Below are 18,850 nucleotides of genomic sequence, written 5' to 3' on the forward strand. Positions count from 1 at the left end.
TTACTTGAGTTTTAATCTCAGCAAACTAGAATCCAAATTTAAAAACTTGATTCGATTCTGGGGGAAAAGTTAAGAGATATGAAACGTTAGGCTCAATTGATGTTATTGGGACTTGAGTTAGTAATAGGTCTACCTGTAATGGCGATTGCCACCGTTGGCGCAGGTTGAAAACAATAGGCTTTCCAGGCGTAGATCTTTGGTTGGGTGATTTTAATTTATTGCAGGTATAAAATCTAAATGACATATAGCTCATTTGCATATAAAAACATAACATAATACATAAATTGAGAGGTAAGAATTGCCTGCCCTCTCCTCTCACCTGTGCTAACACTTCCTGGTGACCACTGACCAGTATAACCAAAGAATGAGGAATTAGAATACTACAATGGACATTAACCTATAGAGAGGGGTGCTTGCAACACCACAGCTTGTGGTCAGCCAGTTTAGAGGAATGCATTTTTCAAAATAACTACCAAATTATGCCGACATTTCATTCAAACAATGCAGTCAAACCACCACCATACACTGGCTGAAATCAGTTGATGTTAGGACTTAGACAAGTTGTAAATGCATACTATTGTAGCATATAACACTGACAGATTTCCAAGAAAACAAAAATGTAGACATTTATGGTCTGTTTACATTTAAATAATTGTGTAAAACTGTATAATTAATTATTAATTGTGTAAAACTGTTATAATTATATATGTTTTACCTTGTCACCTCAGGGATTCAATCTAGCAACCTTTCAGTTACTGGCCCAACGCTCTAACCATTAGGCTACCTGCCTATTGCACAATTTCTGATATACCATTTGCTTTAATTTTTTTCTCCATGCATAAGTAAAATCACCTATGCCTCTACTGCCATTCATTGCAATTAGACTGGTTTGGATTTCTCCCTGACCACTTTGGCTTCCATTTTCAGACCATTCTGGAACTTTTAGGTCTCTACGCCTATAACCTCTTTGCTCGTACTGAACAAAACATCTATAGACAAATACAACACAAATACAGCACATAAGCAGGCCTACAATCAAAATAGATTATTTGGATAAGACACAGGTAATTATTTCAATATGTAATGTATCAGACAGGGAAAAATCCTTGACAAAGTATTTTTGACATTTGTCGTTCACATTGTGCAGGTGTGGAACTCAGCCAGTAGGCTACAGGTGTGATGTCACCTTCAGGAATGTTATTGCTCAACATCTTGAAAAAATGTCTCTTGTTTACTTAACAGTTTATGGGCCTTCAAGATTTCATTGACTAACTATTGCCAGGTCTGATGTATTTACTGACCCTTAGAAAATATTTAATTGGAGCTGCGAGGCACCTGTCTCCATCTGAAGGGTAATAATCACAACAGATGTTTCTGTGATTGTACCAGGCGTTGTGAAATCTGGCACATAGTGAAATTAGTTCAAGTGTAGTTTATAACACAGTTTCCTGGAGGAGCACTTAAGCTTCAGATGACATATCTAAAGGCGCCTATGCAAATCCGGCTGAGCAAACCGAGCGAGTGTGCTCGCATATTCCGTAAAAGATCTTTGCATGAAAAATGAGAAGAAAAGAAAACAGCAAACGTACTGTTTGTCCATTTTGAGATGCTGTAGCCAGTAGTCTGAATTAATCTAAATCAACTCAGGAAATCTGCAATTGATTTTGATGTTTTTCTGAGGAGATCTTAGTTGCGCAATTTCACATCTAACTAAAATGTTTGGTGCAGTATTACTCGAGTGAAAACGCGTGCATGAAAACAAGTTGTCTCTCATTGAATGACAACAAACACTTTTTGAGTCACTACTGTTGACCAATCACCTACGAAGGAGCATAGACTTCTGCTACAGACTTTGGCTTGCCTGAGAAAAAATGTTGTGTGCCCTAACAGCCAACAAACAAAACATGCAGAAGACCAAAACCAACAAAAACGTCATAATATATGCACAAACTGTTACGAACTGTTTCGGCTGGGAAGCATTGCGGACGCCTTAATCCACAGCAGGAACTTCCATATATTGGCTTGTCTTCAGTATTGGACCATAATCAGAGCAGGGGCTCCTTATATGGGCAAAGCCTTTTCATATTGGAATGCGGCCTGGAGCTGGAACTCCATACATGGACACTGACATTCATATTGTGACACTGACATTCATATTGTAACGCAGCCCTGAACAGGACCTCCATAAATGGTCCCAGACACCAATTTTGGACCGTAGCTTATTAGGAAACGGAACACCATATATGGACATAGAACTTGCATCCGGTTGGCGAGCATATGTATGGTCCATGAAATGGTGGAGCGTGTTATATTGGAAGCATGTTGAAGAGTGAAAGATTGTGTTGGGTCATTGAGGTTTGGGGAGGGTCTGTTAGAAGGGCTCTTTTTTTTCTTAGAAGTATTGAGTTAGGTAGGAGGATTTGGAAATGTGGAACTGATGTTGTAAAATGTGGTGGACCACATCCTAGCACAGTAGGTGGCGGCATGCACCTTTAACATTTGTTTGTGCAAACAGTCTGCCTTTTGCCATCCTGTGGCTGGCCGTGGGCCCATCATTTGTTGCAACTGGCCCACATGGCATTACCCACCCCAGGACGGAAATTTTCGAACCAACAAACAACTATTGATTTAGAACCAGAGTTACCGCAAGTCAAAGAGAACAGGAGCTGCCTTCACTATTCAAGCACCATTTCAACCTCACAAAATCAGCTATGCTTACTCTAATACAGTGACAACTAAAAGGCACCAAAAACGATTTAGTCCAATCAATGTAAGTTAAATATGTGGCTGTCCATGTTTCTGCTGTGTGTGGGTGTTGACTCACCCTACTTGTAGAGAAATACCAATGCCATCTTATTCTCATGTTGAGGAAACAGTATCACTGTCATCCAATACACTTATTTGTTGTTGTCTTTGGCTACCTGGCTAACATGCTTGCTTGCTAGCCTAACTTCCTTTCGTGGGAAACATTAGCTAGTTAACATTAGCCTTCTACATCTAGCTACATACTGACCTTTCATCCTCTCAGGCCAGAAACACAATGTAAGAATGAATGGTTGGATCAGAATTGCAGTTATAATAATTGGCCAGTATGGAGAATTAAGATTATTTTGATCAAGGTAGGCTAAATGCTCTCTGACTTCCCTTGAATTCAATGCTACAGGGGGCAACAATCTATGGCGCCAGATAGCTGCCAAAAGGTTGAACGTACGTATCTTTAGGATCGTAAGAAAAGCCATGAGTGAAACATGAAACGTTAAATTTGATCTGTGAACATACAAACACCATGTTATGATTATGGAATTATTAATAATTAAATTAAATTAATAATTTCAGAGTTCTGGCAGCTTCATCTAACCAACATGTTTTTTTCTTTACACCAAACGGCCTGTGAGGAGTGCTACGCAAACAAGCATTACACAGTATAAAAACGACTGAAGTCAGGGAAACCGGAAAAGGTATCCTGCATGTTTTCAAGTCTCCAATACTCCTCACTTGTGTTCATTTCACATGTATTTAACCAAGATCAATTAAGGACTATACCAGCCAAAGCTGGGCCAATTGTGCACTCCCTATGGGACCCCAATCACAGCCAGTTGTGATACAGCCTGGATTCAAACCAGGGTGTCAGTAGTGACGCCTCTAACACAGAGATGCCGTGCCTTAGACCGCTGCGCCACTCGGGAGCTAATGTAATGGATCTCTACAGCATGGGCATACAGTGCATTCAGACCATTTCCCTTTTTACACATTTTGTTACATTAGCAGGGTGGCAGGGTAGCCTAGTGGTTAGTGTGATGGACTAGTAACTGGAAGGTTGCAAGTTCAAACCCCAAAGCTGACAAGGTAAAAATCTGTCGTACAGGCCCACTGTTCCTAGGCCATCATTGAAAATAAATAATTTGTTCTTAATGGACTTGCCTAGTTTAAAAAATAGCCATATTCTAAAATTTATTAAAATTTATTAGTTTCCCCCTCATCTATTTACACAAAATACCCCATAATGGCAAAGTGGAAACATGTTTTTAGAAAGGTTTGCAAAAATAAAAAACAGAAATCCCTTTATTTACATACTAAGTATTCAGTCCCTTTGCTATGAGACTCGAATTTGAGCTCAGGTGCATCCTGTTCCCATTGATCATCCTTGAGATCCTTGAGTCCACCTGTGGTAAATTAAATTGATTGGACATGGTTTGGAAAGGCACACACCTGTCAATCAATACAATTCCCACAATTGACAATGCATGTCAGAGCAAAAACGGTACTGGTGTGCCAAGTCTAGGTCCAAGAGGCTTCTAAACAGCTTCTACCTCCAAGCCATGAGACTCCTGAACGTCTAATCAAATGGCTACCCAGACTTCCGGAGGCATGCAGCCATAGAGTCATTATACCCTAATGTAGGCCTATTTGCCTACTAGCCAAATAAAGTGCAGGGCATGCATGATGTGTGCAACTCATCATTCCAACATATTTGAACATTTAATTCATCCTTCGTTCAGTTCAGTCAGTCAGTATGTCATCCATTCTGTCATTTGTTGCAATAGGAACTAAATCAAAGAGAATAGAACAGTCTTATCCATTTGTTTACTGAAATCCATGTGTGTATCTAAAATGATCTAAATTCTCAAGTTCTTTAGCCTATCACTTTAATAATTCAATGTTTAATTTAGGCCTATCCAAATAAAAAAAATAGGCCTTCAACTTATAGGCATTGCAATTTAGTCTATCATTTTGGGTACTGGTGTCTTGCAGAATACTATTTGTGTTTTATAACTGTTTTTATTATAGGCCTCCCCTTAAAAAGAGACCCTAGCTCATAGGCCTCTAAATAAACGTTAAACTAAATAGTTGAAGAAGCACATGCAGTGACTGATAGGGAAAACAGTACTGGCAACAAGAATAGGTTATAGATAGTCTTGACCGTTTGGTACCCCTTGGCTATTTTGCTCGGGACAGGTTATAGCCACGACCGGGAGACCCATGAGGTGGTGCAGAATTGTCCCAGCGTCGTCCGGGCTAGGGGCGAGTTTGGCCAGCTAGGATGTCCTTCTCCCATCGTGCTTGAGCGCCTCCTTGTGGCAGCCGGGTGCATGCACAGTCTCCAGCTGTACTGTGTTTCCTCCGACACATTGGTGGTGTCAAGAAGCAGTGGGGTCATGTTTCGAAGGACGCATGGCTCTCGACCTTCGCCTCTTTACGGGAGTTGCAGCGATGGGACAAGACTGTAACGACCAATTGGATATCATTAAAAAAAGGGGTAAAAAGTACCCCCCAAAAATAAAAATATATTTTTTTGCTGTTTTGTCTCATTATGGATATAGCCTCTGCGTGATGGGGTTGTGCAACGCAAATGGCTATAACAAGCCTACATACAGACTTGAATTCACAAATACAACAATCAAAATGCCTAACATAAGGCCGTGCTCCCAAATACTGGAAAAGTGAGATTCGTTAGGTTACATGATCACCACAGTAGCCCCACGCGGCCATAAAAATGTATTATGTAATGATATGGCCATTAAATAACACACAACAGCATGGCATATTTAGAAAGTAGAATAGGCCTAGCATAAATCATATTTACTTTCTGTATTGCAGTTCAGGCGGTTATTCTAGATGAGGCTCTTCTGTGTCTTTATAGTATAATTCTCACAAAAGTAATTTGCTGAAGGCCCATGCCTATACTACGCCATCAACTGGTATAATGTCGTTATTGAATTTCCGTTCTAAAACAAGCTCTAGGCCTTTATTTTGGAAATGAAACTGGAATCTGAAAAACAACTCTAATGTCAGGGCTAGAGTTGCTTGATTGACTAGTTAAGTTCGACTAGCTACTTTCGGGTTCATGACCTTTGCATATTCCACATTCCTGGCAAAAGTTTGTATGTATAAACAACATCTGTCACAGAGTAAAGGGAGACGTAAAGTAAGAATTGAACGTTTCAATGTTCATTCATACATGTGACATAGGGTTTGTACATTTACAGACCTAATTTAACGGTTACGTTTCATGTTTCACGCATGGCTTTTCTTACAATCCTAACAATTTACGTATGGATTTTTTAAAGATGCTAACGATACGTACATTCAAACGGTTGGCAACTATTTGGCTCCATAACAATGTCATACTCTTTTGGACCATACAGCATCAGATAGATGGTCTACACTTACAGAGACAGAGTGATGCTATTTCACTCACCCAGTTGCTTTCTCCGGTGAGATTTGTATTTATTATGGATCCCCATTAGTTGCTGCCAAGGCACCAGCTACTCTTCCAGGGGGCCGGCAAAATTAAGGCAGTTAATACATTGTCTCTTGCGTATTGAAGGAACATTATGAAACACAGAGAGACGAAAGATACATTATTTAATGTTTTTATCTTGGTACATTTTTGGGGGGTAGCCTGGCTTCCTTGGCATCCATGAATACACGCCACTGACTACTACCCTTTCAGACATGTTCCTCAGATGGTGAGAAGCTGAACTCGTGAAACTCCCATTTGTGAGCCATTTTTCTTCATCCGATAATGCAATGTCAGGTTGTGTACTTGGAGATGGAGAGACCTTATCAGTTAGTTAAAATTGTTTCCCCTCTATAATCAAAATGATTATTGGAATATGCTAAAACAGTCTCATCAATTATGACATGAACACAACTTACATAAATATACATTCACAGACATTATAGACAAATGGCTGTGGATATTCAAAAATATATTACCATCATCATACAGGCACAACTATTGATATAATTGTTAGCCTACATTGCTTCATTCATATAAGCAAACATTCATTGGCTACTGTAGCTAGTTTGGTTTCAGGTTACTGTGATTGGTTAACTTTCGTGGACAATTGGACAACCCTGCCTTTGCTAAGCCGTCATGTGTTGCAATTGTGCTGTCAAAAGGGCTTGGTCTGAACACAGCTAGTTCGGGTTAATTTCGCAGCCAGATACAAGGAGGACAGGAGCATACGATCAGTGAGGTCAGTAAATACAATTACAACCTATAGCGACAAACGTATTTTAAAAAGCATGACAATTGTAGTAATTTGAAGACATCGCCACGTTTCGTGACTACTAGCTTGCTTACTACAAACTCTACTGTAATATTAGATGTCTGCCTAAGTGTCTGTTTAGATGCCTATTTCGATAGAAGTTTATCAAGTTACATGACTCAATAGTTATCTCCCAAAGACGCTGTTAATATTATTACAGTACTAGGAAAATTATTCTTGTGGGGGAAAGTTCAGCTGAACCGTCTTTCAAAACAGCAGCAAATGTTCAAATGGCCACTCAATGCAGACCTCTTGTTATTTTCTTCTTGGTAAAATAGTATTTTTAATTTTTCTTTTACTTGGCATAACTGTACATGGTGTGTCTAGATCTGGAATCGTAATGTTGTAGGCTGCTAGGACCATTCACTTCTATGCCTGGGACCTTTTATTTATATATATATACACACACATACATATGTGCTATGGCTGGGGCCCAAGTCTTCTTCATACAATCAGTCAGTGTTTCACTGCTTGCATACTAACGTGCCTGCCATTTAGGCCTGCCCTACTTGCTGCAGGGGTCACAGAGAGTGCTTTTTGATAGTAGATTGAACACTCACCAGGATGTGGTTGTCGGAAGGTGTAGACCTTCAATGCAAAATAATGTCAATTCCCCCCCTCCAACTGTTTGGTATCGTTAGTTGCAAAGCAGTTATTAAAATATATTGCTCTAGTATTATATTTATCTTTATCTGTTTCTTGTTATCTGATATGAGAGACAGACTTTGCTCCAGTGGTGTCACAGTGTAAGTGAAGATCTCACCGTGGATCATTTCAGTTCTAAATAAGTATGCCTACATTTAGTCTGTATTTCCACCTATGTTTGTCCTGTAGTTTATAGCTTCAGTCGTGACCTTGACCCAGGCACTGAGCTGTATTATCATACCAAGCTAGTCTCCTCTCTCCATTCATGTTACCTTCACTAAGAATGAGAGAAGAGTAGGTTTATACACATAGTGACACAAAAATACTAATTGCGGTGTAGATGCTTAATATAGGTATTAATACTGACCAAGTATTATGAATATAAGAAACACAGTTAAATGTGAAATCAGTTCAATGGGAGTCTAGTCAGTTCAATCACATCAGTCAATCAGAGCATGTTTTGGATGCCTCGGAGTCTGAGGCAGGCAGGAGGCCCATGTTTTTGGCCAGCTCCACCATTCATAAAATGGCAGTAAGCCTCTCCAGTGGTTTTTATAAGCTGCCTGTTGTTAGGAGACTCAGCTGCCCTGTCCTCACCCTCAGCATGGTCTGTTCCAGACTGGGCCTTCCTCTTCCTCAGCTGCATCAGTATGTGTATGTAGAACTCTCTCATATGGGCAAACTCTGCTCTGCGCATCAGGTCCATGTAGTAGCAGACCTGGTTCCACTTCTCCTGATCAGACAGCTGCTGGTAGTACTGCATGCACCTTTCCCAATACTCCTTCTAGTTGTAGCACTCGGCTGGGTGACTGAAGACAGGTGCCTGCCATGGACCATAAGGGAAGGGGAGAGCAGCAGGAGAGGGGCCTGCTAAGGGGATGAGCCCAGGGGGTGCCCAACTTCCTCCTTCAGCTGTGGCAGAAATGGCCTGGAGTGGGCACAGTAGAGGGCTGTTCTTGGACTGCTGTGGTGGTGAGGCCTGGTCAGGAGCAACAATGCTTTTCTCGCGAATATGCTTGTTAAATCACCTGTTTGTTGAAGCAGGCTGTGATTCAATGATAAATTAACAGGCACCACATCGATTATATGCAACGCAGGACAAGCTAGATAAACTAGTAATATCATCAACCATGTGTAGTTAACTAGTGATTATGTTAAGATTGATTGTTTTTTATAAGATGCGTTTAATTCTAGCTAGCACCTTACCTTGGCTCCTTGCTGCGCTCACATAACAGGTAGTCAGCCAGCCATGCAGTCTCCTCGTGGAGTGCAATGTAATCGGCCATGATCGGTACCCAATAATGCAGATTACCGATTTGTTATGAAAACTTGAAATCGGCCCTAATTAATCGGCCATTCTGATTTTAATCGGTCGACCTCTACTCTGTATATAAGTTCCATCTCAATCACATCAATGACTTCTGACATTCCATAACCCAAAGTAAACACAAGGCAAAACCACAGCAGATCACCATACAGATGTAGGATCTTAATTTGAGCAAGTTTGCTACAGCAGAAAAATAATGCTGCAGCAACAGGAAGTATAAATGATGTGGATTATAATCAATGGCAATTTTTTTTGTAGGTGTTGATACATCTTTCATTAGGGAAAATCAGTGTTGTGTTCGAGACCACCTAAAGTGAGACCAAGTCAAGACCGAGGCCAGGAAAATGCAAATTCAAGACTATGAATGTAATTTGGTCAAATCGCCACTATAATAAGAGTTCAAACTGTCCAGTATTTCTGTGTTCATAATTCAAAAAACATATAGATTCTTTAGACATTCAGAATGATGGGGGGGGGGGGGGAATGCTGAAGAGCCCCTCTACAAATGATTACTAACCCAAACACAGTGGGGAACAATGAGGGACTTCTACACTTTCAGAGAAAGGTTAAGGATCTATAAAATGTTTTTTTTTTTTTATGTTTTGATTTTAATCTCTTCAGTTTTTGTTAGAAAGGACAGGGTTAACACTGAAGAGAGAAATATTAAATCAGGATTTTTCTTTGATAGTCTCTAGGCAGACAAATCTAGCTAGCTAAGTCAGCCATTGGCTAGGCCATCAGATGCTTGATAGAGGACATCTGCCATTGAACTATATTAGGGGTGTCAACCAATCACATTGACTTCTAATAAGTGGGACCACTTTTACAAAAACCCATGGGAACTTCTGCATTCTCGAAGGCCAACAGGGCACTGTGCAATAGCAAGCAGTAGTTTTCCCATGGTCCAGCTAGCTAGCTTTTGTTGTAGGCTAGTTTGCAGAGGCTGCAGCAGGTGTTATCGAAGTAAATGTTGTTGCGAATTTGTTAGCTTGTCCTTTTTCAAGAATAACTTTCAACAAGAAGTTAAGTTTCAAATTATCATCATCTGGTAAGTGGAACTGTTTTTTTTATTTATTGCAGCACGCTTCCTGTTAGCCATCTCGTTTGAAAATAGCTTATGTCAAATCAAATGTTATTTGTCACATCTGCTGAATACAACAGGTGTAATGTAGACCTTACGTTAAATGTTTACTTACAAGCCCTTAACCAACAATGCAGTTCAAGAAATAGAGTTAAGAAAATATTTACTAAATAAACTAAAGTAACACTAAAATAAAAATAGAGGCTATATACAGGGGGTATCTGTACCGAGTCAATGTGTTGAGGTAATTTGTACATGTAGGTAGGGGTAATGCTTAGATAATAATAAACAGCGAGTTGCAGCAGTGTAGTGTAGGGGGGTCAATGTAAATAGTCATGGTGGACATTTGATTGTTCAGCAGTCTTATGGCTTGGAGGTAGAAGCTGTTAAGGAGTCTTTTGGACCTAGACTTGGTGCTCCGGTATCGCTTGCCGTGTGGTAGCAGTGAGAACAGTCTGACTTCGGTGACTGGAGTCTTTGACAGTTTTCGGTCCTTCCTCTGACACCGCCTAGTGTATATAGGTTCTGGATGGTAGGAAGCTAGGCCCCAGTAATGTACTGGGCCATACGCACTACAATCTGTAGCGCCTTACGGTCGGAGGCTGAGCAGTTGCCATATACCAGGCCGTAATGCAACCTGTCTGGATGCTCTCGATGGTGCAATTGTAGAACCTTTGGAGGATCTGAGGACCCATGCCACATCTTTTCAGTCTCCTGAGGGGGTAAAAGGTGTTGTCGTGCCCTCTTCACCACTGTCTTGGTGTGTTTGGACCATGATAGTTTGTTGGTGATGTGGTCACCAAGGAACTTGACACACTCCACTACTACAGCCCCGTCAATGTGAATAGGGGCCTGTTTGGCCCTCCTTTTCCTGTAATCAACAATCATCATCTTTGTCTTGCTCTCATTGGGGGAGAGGTTGTTGTTTTGGCACCACATTGCCAGGTTTCTGACCTCTTACTTATAGGCTGTCATCATTGTCGGTGATCAGGGCTACCACTGTTGTGTGGTCAGCAAACTTAATGATGATGTTGTAGTCGTGCTTGGCCACACACTCGTGGGTGAACAGGGAGTACAGGAGGGGACTAAGCATGCACCCTTGAGGCCCCAGTGTTGAGGATCAGCGTGGCAGATGGGTTGTTGCTTACCCTTACCACCTGGGGGCGGCCCGTCAAGAAGTTGCGGAGTGAGGTGTTTAGTCCCAGGGTCCTTAGCTTAGTGCTGAGCTTCGTGGGCAATATGGTGTTGAATGCTGAGCTGTAGTCAATGAACAGCATTCTCACATAGGTGTTCCTTTTGTCCAGGTGGGAAAGGGCAGTGTGGAGTGCGATTGAGATTGCGTCATCTGCGGATCTGTTGGGGCGGTATGTGAATTGGAGTGGGTCTAGGGTTTACGGGATGATGGTGTTGATGTGAGCCATGACCAGCCTTTCAAAGCACTTCATGTCTACCAACGTGAGTGCTACGGGGCGATAGTCATTTAAGCAGGTTACCTTCGCTTTCTTGGGCACAGGGACTGTGTGAAAACATTCTTGCATTTAAACTTTAGATCACCGGTTACTTTGTGTGCTAAACGTGAAATGTGTTTTGCAATGGAAAGTCACAGTTCATTGCAATTCGGAAATGCTTAGCCTAATGGATATGTTTTTGTATTCTTACGATTGGGACCTACTGGCTTATTTTGTTTGAGTGAATTGACTGCTTATCCTTCAACATCATGCTGCGTGTGACTGCTTTCTTTCCATCGGCCCAATGAAGTGGTGTAGTGGTGCCTTTGAGAAGAGGGTCCTGTGTGAAGGAAAGGTGACGTACTATGTTTTCCTAAAGATTTTTCTTATTTTCACTCTCAATCTCACAAAAAACAAAACAAAAAAAATGATGTCTTTGAACCACATCAGGAGACTATTTGAGGTGTGGGAAAAAATAAAAAATAAATTTAGTTGTCCCTTATTTCAATTGAGCTAAACAAATGCCCTCCCCATTGATACAAATCAGCATTTATAGCATTCTATCAGGTAGGCCTGCATTGCAGTCAACATTTAATTGGGAAGTTTTTTTTGGAAAGCCTTTAGAAATGTTCATGCAAACAGTGTATGATTTGAATTGCATATCGTAAATAGCCTACTAACCAAGACTACGGACCAACATTTTTCAATACCTGATTTGCATACCCATTGTTGCCATAGTTATCATTTACTGGTGGATGTAAGTTGAAATGTCTTTTCTACCCTACCGGCTAAGGATGTCATTCTGTGAGCTGCTCCATGCGACAACCAGTTGAGAGCTGCACACTCATGCTGCCTGCAGATGATATGCTGCTGTAACTAGGCTATTTGTGATGAGATGAATATACTTCATGTGCTTTGCAATTGTTTAGGCTACTTTGTGCATGATTTCTCTATTGTACTACAGCGGGGACTGTGAAGAGACACAGACACACACACATAAGACACTCAATCTACTGTTAGGTTCTAATTATCAGAGTAAGAACTCGACGGGGACTATGAAAGCTTAGACCAAGTTTATTCTTCCCAAAGGATCGAACCGCTGACTCGACAAAAACGGGTTTACTATAGTGGTGGTATATGTACCCCACTTTGGGTGGAGTCTCCTCCTTCTCGCTAAAGGTAATTTCCTGCGTAGCAATAAAGATACAAAGTGATACGGGCAATAACCCTTTCCTTCTCCCTTAACGTGACCTGACCTGACCTTCAACCCATCACTAATCCATGACTCTCTCCCCTTATCAATGCCTGCCACGTATGATCGCTTTCCCTACACTCAGTACATTCCAAGCTTAATTGCACCCACCATATACATTCCTCCTACAGATAACCATTACCTTCTGGTGTAGCCCCTCTAAACCATAGTACTCAATATTTCAATAGAATACATGATAATGAACCCTATTTCAAGTTTAGGAGTTAGAACCCAGAATCCATCACTACACACACATGGATGTTGTATTGTAAATATGTGATAGTGGAGTAGTGGCCTGATGGTGTTATGAAATGTAACGTCATATTTTAAATTGTGTATATAACTGCCTTGGTGTTGCAGGAAACCAGGAAGGGTATCCTTAATAAATAATAAGTTGTATACCTCCACTACACTAATTTGATACGCAAACAGTAGGGATTGAGAAGTGAGTATAGGCAATGCCCACTGAAAAACAAAATGTGTATATGGCATAAACCTGCGTATAGCCTCTACTCCACCACTGGCCTCTACTCCACCACTGGCCTCTACTCCACCACTGGCCTCTACTCCACCACTGGCCTCTACTCCACCACTGGCCTCTACTCCACCACTGGCCTCTACTCCACCACTGGCCTCTACTCCACCACTGGCCTCTACTCCACCACTGGCCTCTACTCCACCACTGGCCTCTACTCCACCACTGGCCTCTACTCCACCACTGGCCTCTACTCCACCACTGGCCTCTACTCCACCACTGGCCCTTTGTGTTTTACAAAATGTGCGCACTCCTACATGAGTGTGCTGGTATTACGCTTGCTGTCCTTTCAGCATCACAAGCCTGTTACACACTGATGGCTCGACACTGCGCGAACATGTCTATAGCAGATATAAATACTGCTACAATTTCCCCGTGTCTCCCCTTACTAATAGTGAGTGTGCAAATTTCCAACAATTTCCCCCACTCTTCCCTACTCTTCCCTAAGTCAATTAAATTCAGACAAAGTTTGAGGATATCTTTCAACAAAAGTTAAGGACAGTAATGTTACGAGTAAAGTATGAATCCCAGGTTTCAATAGGCGATACAATATTAATGTTTCAAGAAAGGAGTGTAGATATTTGGCCTGGAGAATCGGTTTTATCCGCTGACTGAATGGAAGCTGATTATTATTTTTTTTACTCCGCTGGTCTCTGTAAGAAATTACAGACTGATATGCTCAATATGTGGTCTCGAGACCGGACTCTTATTACAACCCTGGGGCAAATTAAGTCTGACATTTTAAAGTGGAAATTGCAAAACTTTATAAGCCTTTTTAAACTTTGAATAGACTACAAGTTTGCATTTGCTGTGCAGAAAAATTCTCAGCAACAAAGTGACCAAATTGAGATCCTACATCTGTGCCTTTTTGGACATGGAATATTGAGCAGTACACAAAAATAAGCTGTATCCCTGTCCTCTGCAGAGGAATGAAATGTTCTTAACACTATAGATGAAAATAGTTGGTCTTGCAGAAAGATTTACCTGTTCCATCAATGGTACAGACTGATCAACTTCCTAAATTTAAAAAAAAAAATGTAAAAAGGACATTTTTGTATAGAAAGCTTGGTCTCAAATGGCCTTAAATTTGATGCCACCAAAACTGAATTCAGGATCAACTTTGGCACATTCTTGACCAAAACATTCTACCAAAGTTGCTATGTTCAGATGTTGTCATCCAATTGAATAACAAACACATTCAGAATCACCATGACATTATGAACAAAGTTCTGCAGGATTTTCATGTTCAATTGTGATGTCATCAAATAAAATTGTTCAGGGAAAATATAAAAAGCACATGATCAAACTGCCACATCTTTATTATAACAGCAAACATCCCAATGAAGGCCTACATTACTTTGGTCTGCAGTGAGATGGGCCATGGCCCAGTTAGACCTGTAGCAGAGGAGCTATACTGTTTGTTTGTAATATAAACTATTACTGTATCTACCTCCATCAGAATGATTTTAATATTTTGACTGTGGGAGACATAATTGAAAACCACAAGACTTCAGTCATCCTTGCTCAGTTCAACTTCTATCCAGTGACGTGAATAATTATTCAATTCTGCCCTATCCATTTCAATCTTGACTGTATCCTGTTGTTTGACAAATGAAGCAAACATGCCTGGGTTGTCCTCTAACAGATGGATGGGGGGGACAGCAAAATAAATCCCATCGCTGCTGTTTAGCTGGATAATACATTTCTGTCTTCTGAAGCAAGTAAATTCTCTCACAAACTGTCATTTCATGTCAGAAATTAAAGAAACATTCTGCACAATGGCAGACAGCGAGAAGTCTGATGAGCCCAGTGCAGCAGCCATAGCCCAGCCAGCTGATGGAGACCAGCAGGTGAGGAGCACCATCACTGGGACAGTAGTTTACTCTATAACACACAGCTCTCATGAAGGGTCTGGTACACAGAACTTTGAAACCAGCATTTAATATTTCACAGAGAATAGGCACTCAAAGTTGATTAATTGGAAATATGCACTCAAGTGTAATATGCACACACAAAAACTCAGTGTGCAGAGTTGAGTTATCAGTACAAAGCAAACAAAATATGAAATTGGCAACACAATGGCTGTTTCTTCTCTCTTAAACCTTGCTAAATTATAAGCATTGTGTGTTTGGTTCCCAGAGTGTTGTGTCCCGTGTAGGTAGCATCCCCCTGGTGAGCTCTGCTTGTGGTGTAGTGTCCAACGCCTACAGCAGCACTAAGGACAGCGTTCCCCTTCTGAAGGGGGTCATGGATGCTGCCGAGAGCGGGGTGCGCACCCTGGGGGCAGCCGCCACCACCAGCTCCAAGCCACTCCTGGACAGACTGGAGCCACAGAGTGAGTTCTGATGCATAGGGACCACAGACAGACATCATTTTAAAAATTATTTTATTTTATTGGATCACTTTTTGTTAGGAATTGATTCATAATTTGTTACAGTTTCTGTGGTGAATCAATATGCCATGATGGGACTAGACAAGGTGGAAAAACTACAAATCCTCCAGCAGCCAGCTGACAAGGTGAGACTTTCCAAATCTAATATTGACTAGTCAACAACGCTTCCTCATGCATCCAATTTGACTAAAGTCCCCAAGAAAAGACAGGTAAACTCCTTGTTATCTCATCCCTCACTCTCTAATCTTCGCTTGGAGCATAGCGCCTCAACATATGGATCCCCACGCTGTCCTATTCTGGGTCAGGTCCCAGGTTGATGTGGTTTTTTGTCTCCGGTTGAGTAGGTCGTCCTCTTGGGCGTGTCCAGTTGGGGATGGCTCCTTGAGGATGAGGGTGGGTTTGATCAGGCCAAGTCACCAAACAGTCAGAGTCAGGAGGCACTGATTAGGGAGCAAACAGGGTTGGTCCGTCTTTCGCCGTATTGTAGTTCGAGATGTGGTCTCACCATGTGATGCCCAGTATGCGGCGGAGGCATTTGCAGTAAAAGGCGTTCAGACAACATGTGAGGTCCAGGTAGTTTTTTTTCAGAGAGTGTGCGTTGTTTCCAGATGTTGTCTAGGCTGGCCATGTTTGAGGCTTCCCATGGTTGTCACCGTTGCTCCTGCAGATGTATAATACCTCATATATTTATAACAGCTTTTTAATGAGCTGTATATTTTCTTTCCCACAGCTGGTTTCAGACACAGTGGGCATGATGTACCAGTCTGTTAGCGGGGCAAAAGAGGCCATGGCTGGAGCCAAGGACACCATGACTGGGGCTGTATTGGGGGCAAAGGAGTCAATAACTGGGGCTGTGACCGGGGCCAAGGAAACCATGGCTGGGGCCAAGGAGACCATGACTGGGGCTATGATGGCTGCAGTGTTTGGGGGTGTGGAGATGACCCAAGCAGCAGCCAGTGGATGGTTCAGCTCATTCATGGGGACCGGTGTGGGCCAAATGGTCAGCAGTGGGGTGGGCCTGGCCCTCAGCCACTCTGAGAACTTGGTAGACCAGATCCTGCCTCTCAGCGACAGAGAGCTGGGTCAGTATGAATGAGAAAATTAACTAGTAAACACTGAATGGACTGTACTGAAATGGATTTCAACCTATCCCTGGTGTGGGTGCTGCTGAGTCTGGTCTAGAGCTGCAAGATGGTGTGATCATTTAATTTATGTTTAGATATGTGTATGTAGACAGGGTGGCACTAAAATCAATAGCTCTGATCTCAGACTGAATTATCCATTCTAGATCATCTTCATTTTTTTTCTGTTCAGCTGCTTTGGCCGAGCCTGCAACAGGTGAGGTGGCTACTGCACCAGTGGTGGGCTCTAGCCCATCTAGCCCCAGCTACTTTGTCCGTCTGGGCAAGCTATCCTCCAAGGTGCAGGAGCGGGCCCTGGAGCAGTCCCTGGTGAGAGCCCGGTATGCCAGAGACACCACATATGCCACCATAACCCAGATCACCAGCACCTTGGACCTGCTGGAGAATGCCCGCTCCACCCTGGCTGCTGCCAACCACCAGCTGGAAGGGGCACCAGAGCAGCTGCTGCAGCGCTGGAAGGAGTGGCAGGAGAAACAGCCTAAAGATGTACAAGTAGATGGCGGGAAGGTGGATGGTCCCAAAGACCAGACTGCGGTAGGGAGTCTCAAATTAGTTTGTTTTGAGAAAGTAGTCATGGGAATGAATGTACTTGGGGAACTTTATAAACACTGTCTAGGCAACCACAGCTAACTGTTAAATGCCATTATTTGTGTTGAAGTTGGAGTGGCGAACCCTCTCGATGGTGCGTGCTCTCAGTGGCCAGTTACGGTCTGCCTGCTCTGGTGTGGTGTCCAGTGCCCAGGGCCTGCCCAGTGCGGTCCAGGACCAGCTGGCAAATGCACAGAAAGCAGCTGAAGAACTGCACTCCTCCCTGGGCAACGCTAGCACCCTCACACCCCACCTCCTGGAGCAGACTCGTTATCATCTAACACAGGTATACCGAACTCTGTTGCTCCATTTTTCCTGTGTGTATTCATTATGAATACACCATTCTCATTATTTATTCATAGTTTTAATATTTCAACCAACACATTGCATGTACATCATCATAACAGATAATTATGATTCACTCTGATATTATTTATGTTGATTGACACATTTTTGCAGGTGCGACATTCTCTAGATGGCGTAATGGAGTACCTGCTCAATAACACTCCTCTCAACTGGCTGGTGGGACCCTTTGCACCCCAGCTCACTGAGAAGGGGGAGGACAGGCAGGCTGTGGATAAAGGCCCTCAGACCTAGGCTTGGTTTGAGGACCGACAGGTTGGAGGAGATTACTTCAAAAAGGCTTGCACTTCATCTGCTTTCAGTGACTGAGGCCTTAGATTAACATGTTGCTGGCATGGTGTGTTCATTTTTTTGTACAGTGCAATAAATGATGCACTTACTGCACACACTTGTGAGTATAAACTATGCTGATAATAACATGGTACATGCATACGGAAATCACAATACTGTTTTGTATATTCTCCAGAAGGGGATGACTACTAAAATGGCCATATTTGTGCTGGAAATCACACTCCAATCTGTGAATGTTAAGGAACCATTTAAAACCAACTAATTTTGTTTTTCTGTAACACTAACTGTACAAAATGCTGTATAAACCCCACGTGACTGATCTTTAATCCTTAAAAATGTACGAAAAGGGGTCATGACAAATTGGTGTGATATTTCTGTGCTCTCCTCTGTATGTGTATGCACCTGAAAGATCTCTTGCTGTTGTTCTTGATTGCTAATGTGGTCAATAAAGTATTGTTGACTCTCCTCCTGGGCTTGTAGTCTATTATATTTGCTATTTCATATTTTTATATAATACAGGATTTCATTCACCTGCATCTTTCACTCATTGCTAGTTGATACTGCTTAGTGAATATTTAGAATAGGTTATGTTGTCTCCAGTCTAAGTACTTTGCTGTTCTTTTTTTATTTTTCCAATTAACACAAACATGTTTTCCTAGAACCTGTATGTTCAATGTCACAGTACTCATAAGAATCATTTTTTAAATATAATTATATCACCCCGTTTCTAC

At 41.9% G+C, this 18,850-nt stretch overlaps 1 protein-coding gene across 2 annotated transcripts; it reads left to right on the plus strand.

Annotated features, from left to right (window-relative positions):
- Positions 1–6,837: 6,837 nt before the first annotated feature.
- LOC124037707 (perilipin-3-like) lies at positions 6,838–18,584 on the plus strand. 2 transcript variants are annotated; one of them, XM_046352690.1, is made up of 8 exons: positions 6,838–6,983; positions 15,099–15,193; positions 15,483–15,678; positions 15,781–15,860; positions 16,466–16,817; positions 17,050–17,411; positions 17,536–17,751; positions 17,925–18,584. In XM_046352690.1, exons 2-8 carry the CDS (start codon positions 15,122–15,124, stop codon positions 18,060–18,062), a joined length of 1,416 nt encoding a protein of 471 aa, XP_046208646.1. In that variant the 5' UTR covers positions 6,838–6,983; positions 15,099–15,121; the 3' UTR covers positions 18,063–18,584. The 2 variants fall into 2 exon arrangements, with proteins under 2 accessions (XP_046208646.1, XP_046208645.1); XM_046352689.1 differs by lacking the exon at positions 6,838–6,983 and adding an exon at positions 8,609–8,672.
- The last annotated feature ends 266 nt before the right edge of the window (positions 18,585–18,850 follow it).

This window comes from Oncorhynchus gorbuscha, linkage group LG06 (assembly GCF_021184085.1).
Source record: "Oncorhynchus gorbuscha isolate QuinsamMale2020 ecotype Even-year linkage group LG06, OgorEven_v1.0, whole genome shotgun sequence".
NCBI lineage: Eukaryota > Metazoa > Chordata > Actinopteri > Salmoniformes > Salmonidae > Oncorhynchus > Oncorhynchus gorbuscha.